The sequence below is a fragment of the Haplochromis burtoni genome, unplaced genomic scaffold, assembly GCF_018398535.1.
Source record: "Haplochromis burtoni strain Fernald_Lab_line unplaced genomic scaffold, NCSU_Asbu1 Contig_80, whole genome shotgun sequence".
Lineage (NCBI taxonomy): Eukaryota > Metazoa > Chordata > Actinopteri > Cichliformes > Cichlidae > Haplochromis > Haplochromis burtoni.
In genome coordinates, this window is record NW_024582441.1 from 1,301,410 (window position 1) to 1,309,061 (window position 7,652).

General features: G+C 43.0%; 1 protein-coding gene across 5 annotated transcripts; it reads right to left on the reverse strand.

Annotated features, from left to right (window-relative positions):
* Window positions 1-1,057: 1,057 nt before the first annotated feature.
* On the reverse strand, window positions 1,058-7,237 carry gnb3a (guanine nucleotide binding protein (G protein), beta polypeptide 3a). 5 transcript variants are annotated; one of them, XM_005925201.3, is made up of 10 exons: window positions 7,030-7,237; window positions 5,314-5,414; window positions 4,409-4,517; window positions 4,147-4,292; window positions 3,821-3,884; window positions 3,358-3,520; window positions 3,205-3,271; window positions 2,917-3,118; window positions 2,594-2,810; window positions 1,058-2,169 (listed from the first exon to the last, which is right to left on the reverse strand). In XM_005925201.3, exons 3-10 carry the CDS (start codon window positions 4,463-4,465, stop codon window positions 2,063-2,065), a joined length of 1,023 nt encoding a protein of 340 aa, XP_005925263.1. In that variant the 5' UTR covers window positions 4,466-4,517; window positions 5,314-5,414; window positions 7,030-7,237; the 3' UTR covers window positions 1,058-2,062. The 5 variants fall into 5 exon arrangements, with proteins under 5 accessions (XP_005925263.1, XP_005925262.1, XP_005925264.1 ...); XM_005925200.3 differs by having other exon boundaries at window positions 5,314-5,495; XM_005925202.3 differs by lacking the exon at window positions 5,314-5,414.
* Window positions 7,238-7,652: the final 415 nt, after the last annotated feature.

Below are 7,652 nucleotides of genomic sequence, written 5' to 3' on the forward strand. Positions count from 1 at the left end.
CTTGAAAATATCACAACAAAATATGTCCTCTAAAGTGTTTAGTGTCAACATTAAAGTCCATTGGTATGCTCGTAGTTTTGTACATGAACTGCTGTTACTGCACACTTCTACACAGTTTGTCCAGGGGTATATTTGTATGATGTGTACCTTCAATCGCTCCATCATCTTCTGGTGAAATTCCCTTTTGAATCTCTGTATTATAATTAATGTATTATAACTTGATAGAGAACTTGTGTTTTGGAGATATTCACATGTACATGAGTATGGGCGGAGTTAAATCTGGATGATAAGATCATCTGTGAGTAATGCCATTATATGGTTCTCCTTAGCTATTAGTTCCTATGAGTCAAGGCCTCTGTGAATATTCCATAAAGGGGTGAGCTGAGGCAACAACCCTGCATCTGTCTGACAGGTGATCTTTATTCTAGCATTTTTACCTGAGGCTATATCATCCTCATTTTTTTAATGATTAAATTTAATTGATAATATGGGGATAAAAGAGGTTGGTCAAGGTGAAGGTTTTACAGTGTGGATGGGAGTGAGGGTGATTGAAGCAGTTTGCACTTTCAACTCACAGTAAGAGGTTTCCTGGTTTGAGCTCCAACTGGTGGATCTCTATGTGGGGGTTGCTTGCTCTTCCTGCGTCTGTGTGTGCTTCCTCTGGGTTCTCCTGGCTTCCTCCCACAGTCCAAAGACATATATGTTAGGTTAGTTGGTGTTTTTAAATTAGCCGGACGCAATATGTGAGATAGATGAAGAGCAGATTTTTAAACATCTGCTCATTTATAAAATCAATCAGGGTTTGTTTAGCATGCAGCTGTGTGTAAAAAGCCTGCAAGGCTTCACATCTGAGCTTGTTAAATGCACAAAGAGCCTGTTTATCCTTAAGAGAAACTACATTCTTATGCTTTTGTCTAGACGACTCAAGTCACGCTACAAATAAATGCTCACATTTTCTCTACAGTGAAATCAAAGAAAACAGAAGCGTGGCTGACATTTCACATGCTTCACTCGTATCTAGAAGGATTTGAATGCCAGAAATAAACATTTAGACTTGTGTAATGCAGATCTTTATTAGATAGTGCTGCTTCACTTTGTACAGTGTGTATCCACTCTGGAAAAGAGCCCGTTTAAATTAGAGTTAGATTGTTTTTTTCATTTTTATATACACAACCTGTCCTTCAAGTTTAAAGGTTTGCATGCAGAGGAAAAGTAAGCACTTATATACACATTCAGATGTACTACTCATAAGCACGGCAGCCATTACCATCCATGTACCACTCATACAAAGAGTCCTGTCCTGAGACAAATGGGTCATCTTTTTATGTAAGTGCTTAGCGAAGCATGAAAATCATTTTATTATCCCATCTGTCAGTTCAGCAGTTTACCCAAAGGACTTTTCAGGTCTAGCTACCGAGGGGTTAGGCCGAGTGATGAGACCCGAAATCCTGGTAAATATTGTCCATCGATCACATACAAAAACACACGCTAATGCAGACATCTGCAAGCTAGAACTCCATTTTAACTAAAGTTAAGAAAATGAACAGGAAGTAAATGTAAGCATCTAGAGAATCTACCAAAACTAACAACAAACAACAGTCTGAAACAATAAAGCTCATATTATTTATATGATTTAACTTATGCTATGATAGAAATCACAGCATGTTAGTAAGTTACCCAACACAACATATGCTTCGGCTGGACGTATTCAATTCTATCTCATCCTGTGTGCTACCGTTTCCATTTGGCAACTGTTCTCAAATTGCTGTAATTAATGTGCATCCATGTGAACCACAGTAGAATTAACTACTGATGGGAATGACATTTGCTCAGACCCCCGAACCCAGAATTCCCCCATAACGTGAGAAGAAAGTTTGGAGCGCAACGTGATGGAGAGGAGAGAAAATCTTCACATTACAACCCCGCTCCACCGTTAGATAGGACTTGGCACAATTTGACATACCCTCTTCTCACCCCATGTGACTCCTCATCCCCTCCCACAGACCTCAATTTCTTTATATTTTCTTCACTTCACTAAGTGCTCTCTTTGCAATGAACAGCCTCAGTTCCAGATCTTGAGGAAGCTGTCCCAGGATCCCGTGCAGCACGCCATGCCATCCGTGGATACTCCGATGCAGCTCACTCTGTTGTCGTGACCAGCCAGCACACCTGAACAGCAGCAAGCAGGGAAATAAATGAGACAAAGGGTCAAACATTTTGAAATAAACTTCCAATTCAGATTTATCTCCCAGTTTTTTCTTTTAGTTCACTTATGTGCAAAACTAAACTTTACAAGGAAATGTAACTAAAAGAATATTGTGTGCTTGTAAAACTAATAATAGACGGAAAAAGTAGTTTTAGTCTTTCTTGTTTGGTCAGATTTGTCCAGCAGCATTAAGAGGAGTTGGTGCAAATATTTATTGTCCCTGGGGTGTATATGGGACTGTGTGTCAGGTGTTTGTGTTGCATTATATTACTGTATTGAAACCACAATGACAGAAAGAAGAGAGCAAACTCACTCTGGAAACTAAGTGAAAGGAATATAGCAGAAAAAAGATGGAGGAAAAAAAAGTCGAATAACTCGGTTCCTCACCGACTCTCTCGGCTTTGAGCGAGTCCCAGATGTTGACGTTGAAGTCGTCGTAGCCAGCCAGTATCAGGCGTCCAGACAGGGAGGGGGCCAGAGAGGTCACCCCGCACATGATGCTGCTGTCCTGGTAGGTGATGAGCTCCTGGTCAGCTCGCATGTCGTACATCTTGCAGGTGGCGTCATCTGATCCTGTTATCACTGCATTACCGTTGGGGAAGAACTGGAGGAAATAGAAGTGGTTAGAAAGCGTGCCTCCTTGGACAGGACGCGCTGAGAGCTTTGCGCACAATGGAAAAGGAAATCTTTTTTTCCCCCTTTGTTCTCACCCCAATGGCGTTGATGTCACTCTCGTGACCTCCAAAGGTCTGTCTGCAGGTGCCCTCCCTGATGTCCCACAGCTTAGCTGTGAAGTCACAAGCCCCTGAGATGAAAAACTTGAAGTCTGGGGACACGCCGAGGGACATGCAGTCTCCCTGGTGTCCGGCAAACACAGTCTTCTGGGTCCCCGTCTCAATGTCCCATAGTACGCTAGAAAGGCAAGTTTAATTCAATTTAAAGTGCAAAAGAATCAATTCAAGCTTTCTTTTGTTCAGTAAATCGAACTATATTCTTACCAAGTGCAGTCGCCTGAGCTGGTGATGATCTCAGTGTCGCTGAGGAAACGACAGCAGGACAGGTAACCTGTACAACCACAGAAATACCACATGGGGCACCGCAGGACTCATCACAAAGGAGCGTTTAATTTCTGTTTCTTGTCACCTTCCTACCTGTGTGCGCTGCCAGCTCTCTCATGACCTTGACATTCCCATCCTTGCCTTTCAGGTTGTAGATGGAGCACATGTTGTCCAGACCGCCACACGCCACAAGGTTTCCAGAAGGTGCATAGGCACAGGTCATCACCCACGATGACTTGAGGGGGATGGCATTCACCTAGGTGTACACAGAGGACAGGAGAGCTTGTTTTCAGCCTCTGAATTTACTGTCGTATATTTAGTTGTCTCACGATGGAAATTTAGATCCTGTAACTTTTAAAGGTGTGTGCTTAAGTCTTAATGTTTGAGCGAGAGATGCTCAAGGCACAGTGAGAAGTACCTTGTGTATTTTGGTGTGTTTGAGAGTGAATACACCCTGCACGGTTTACAACCACGTTTACTTTGGGTTTAGGTATAGCTGGAAACAAAAATTCCTATTACCGGAATTGTAATAGACCTGCCCTTTGGCCTCTCCTACCTTGTTGGTCGTGATGGTGTCCCACACTATGAGTTTTCCATCCTGCGAGGCACTGACACACAGCCTGGGGGAGAAATGTGGATTAAAATCAGCAAAAAACCCCAAAACACGTGAAGCAGAGGCTTTAACATTAAGAATATGCTCCCCCCTATCAATTTACTCAGTTTAAAGCAAATCTAATTTACCATCTCCCTTCTGCATATCTGGACTTTTCTCACTTTCCTCACAATTATTTAGAAAATTATTAGAAAACTATCATATCTTGGCTGCAACACAAACAAAAAAGCAGGTGTTCTTTCAATTTGTGCAGCATGTTGGGTAATTACTTTGAATCTGTGGACCAGTGCATTGCATAGATCTTGGCAAGATGACCCCTTAGTGTTTTCCTGGTCTTCATCTGGACACGCCCCATCACTGTGATCCCAGCTACTGCCTCCTGCAGTGTGGTATCCTGCACCGCCTTGCGAGCTGCCTGCAGAGCACACACACACAAAGTGCCGTCAGGAATAATATGTGAACAGACGTCAGACAGAACAGTATGTGTATTATGCTGGATCTACCACAGATGATATATTGTGGCCAACTTACGGTAATCTGGTCTTTGAGACTATCTGCCTCCTTTCGAAGTTGCTCCATTTCACCCATGGCGATCAATCAATAGTGGGCTGTAGAGAAGATGTCAGAAGAGGCCGTAGTCCTGGGAATAAGAAGGAGAGTTCCGGTGAAGCAGCATGAACAAAACTCAGTCACCAAGAAATCATAAAATCTTTGCCAAGTCACCCGCGCTATCCTTCCATCCCAGAATTTTACCTGCATTTACCTGTTAACCTCCCTACTGCAGGTCTCCAGGTAAGTGCTGCTTTGCAAGTCAAACCACCCCCATCTGCTTTGCAAACTTTTTCTAACTTTGCAGGAACATACAGAGAAACCCACAAGACACACCTACACTCAGACACGCACGCACAGGCAGACCGTATGAATATTCACCCAGTTAAAGTTTGCTCTTCAGACGATGTGAGAGCAAAGATCCTCACCCTCAATGTACACACAAACCAGTATGTCCTGTAATGATGCGTATCAGCTCTCACTCGCTGCCTCTCAGCTTCACGGCAAATTCACAACACTTGTAGAGGAATTTGTGCCATTTAACACTCCAGCTGAGCTCTCATCTGCTGCTGATGGCTATTAAATTTGCTAATGTGATGATTAAATGAGCAATGTTTAGCGGTACAACCAATCGCCTAATGGTCAGACTCATAAAGTGTGACAAATGTAATCAACGCACAACTGAAGAGGCAGCCAGAAAGTCAGAAAGTGGCACAGAGAAGTTCAGATGGAAAAGCACGGCGTTAATTTCTCAGGTGAAGCACCACAATATAAGCAAACTTTTAAAAGAAAACACACCCTTTTCAGTTTCTTGTACAAATATTAAAAGTTACGTCTTTTTCTTTCTAAAGCAATCAGTTTTCATGATGCCATTTCCTTTATCTTACCTTAAAAAGTGACAGGAGGGAATACTTGCGCTGATTTTACCGTTTGCGTCCCTGCAGCAATCTCTCGCTTTCTCTCCCCTCTACTATTTGAATGAGTGTCCCTGTCAAAACACATGACCAAGTGGATTTGCCTCTAATTTGTTTGAAGTGAAAAGGAGAGGAAGGGAAAGGAGGGAGTGACTCTGTAAAAGAAAGAGATTTGATTTAATTGTTTGCCACTGGGCTTTATGTGTAAAGCTAAAGTAAATGGATGATGGCCTGATGCGGCGCTCCAAAAACACACACCAGCCGCAGCAGCTACACTTTGGGTGTAGCTTTCTTAAACTGCTTACTGATACGTCGTCCCTGAAGTTTCTGAACCAAGGGGGATTTTAAAGCCTTTGCTCCAGATGTGGAAATTGCTCCAGTAATGAGCGTTTTAATGACGCTTGAGTGTTTTAGTCGTGCTATTACCCTTTTGCCATTGTGTTCCTGGGACCCTGCCATTGTTCCGTGTGATTAAATGACTGCTAGGTTGGTGGGATGGTGGAGTGCATTAACACAAACAGAGGGAGAAGTGGAGGCAGAGGGAGGGGAGGCAGGGGGTTGAAATAAGGGGGGGGTGAAGGGTAAGAGGTGAGGCAGGAGAGTGAGTTTTAAATCCTACTGGCTGAGATTTTAAGGGATGCCTTTTGAATCAAATCTGCTCTCATCCGATTACTGACTGCTCTTTGCATCTGGATAAGAGATGGAGAAAGGGATGGGGCGGCAGATAGGGGCATGAGAATGAGGTAGGGGGCAGATGGAGGAGGTGGGCAGAGGGAGAGCTGGTGAAAGGTGGGGCAGGGCCCATCAGTATGGCCAGTGATTCGACTTTGAATCAGAGAGCTCCTCAAACAGTTTCCCTCTTATATTCTTGAAGGGGATGTTAAGAAGTTGTTAAATGGCAGCGAATTATTAGTTTATGTGAAATAACATTTATGTCACTATTAAGCTGTTTTCATTGGCTTTAATTAAACCGTAACACTCAGTTCGCATCACAGTGAAAATGTCTTCCTGACTTCAGCCAAAGCACCTCTCCCTTCTCCACCAACAGTGTATATGACTTCTTGTAAAAGGCACACTGTAACAGATCATTTTTTCACGTTGCATAAATACCATCGACCACTTCTCCAACTCTTAAAACTTCAAACAGCCGATGCTTTGATTCTTAAGTTTACACGGAAAATAATAACTGGAATAACTTTACGCAGCTCTGTCATGCAGATTATGTCCGATTGCATTAAGAGTCAGACCACGAAAGGAGTTTGTTTTTTATTCAGATTATCAGAGCATACAATTAAATCACTATTGTATGCTGATCCCGTGCAAATCCCTCATCTGCATGTGCTGTAAGCAAAAGATGAAACGCAGCTAAAGACATCGGGTGTGTATCAGTATTAATGTGACATCTCCATACTCCATATTTAATCAGACTGTTTTAATAATCAGCAGGTTTCCAGCTTGAGAAGAACTCTTACACTTCTTTTCTGAAGTGTAGGAATCACAACACTCAAAACAACATTTAAAAACGTCACAAATATGGACACATTTTTAAAAGATATCAGCCGGAAATGTGTTCAGGTCCGTTTTGTATGACCCTTGATGCCCATGAAGCATGACACCGCAGCATATCCACAAAACTGAAAAATGAAAACATCAATGTCTGCTGAAAGGAACACATGACTATCCACTTACCAATCGGAGACTGCTATCGAGGTGTTCTGGTAGATCTTCAATCCCTCTTCCTGCAGCGGCCTCTCTCAGGTTGCTGTCATAAGTTCAGCCTGTCTGTTCCTACTCTTTCCTCCACTCATTCGCTTTTGGTATCGCGGACAGTGCGGTATTCCTCACTTGCCTCACTGCTCCTATGAGGAACAAATGAGGATTGGAGGGATGAAGGGAGATCAGCAATGAGGGGATAAACCCTGGGATGGAAGAGTAAGGGGGAGGGGGGGTGATGGTGAAATAGACAGAAAGGGAGAAGAAACAGTGGGTGAAACCAAACAAGGTGCAGAGCATGTCTGTAGGGTCACAAGACATGAGCCGGGGTGAATCCAAGTCAAAAGACTAAGAGATGGAAATCGTGGAGGGGAGGGAGAAGAGGATAAATAGAGGACCTGGGAACATGGCTTTTTATGGTGCTGAGATAGTTTTCAAAAGATCTATGACTGACAGGAGGGTTTGTGTTTTGTAAACCTGAGGTGAAGCTAATATTAGAAAGTGTATGGGCAGAGGGGGAGATTGGCAGTGTAGGGATCCGACTGGCTACAATGATAAAGCAAGAATAGCTGCAGGATTAAGGTGAATGGATGATTCTT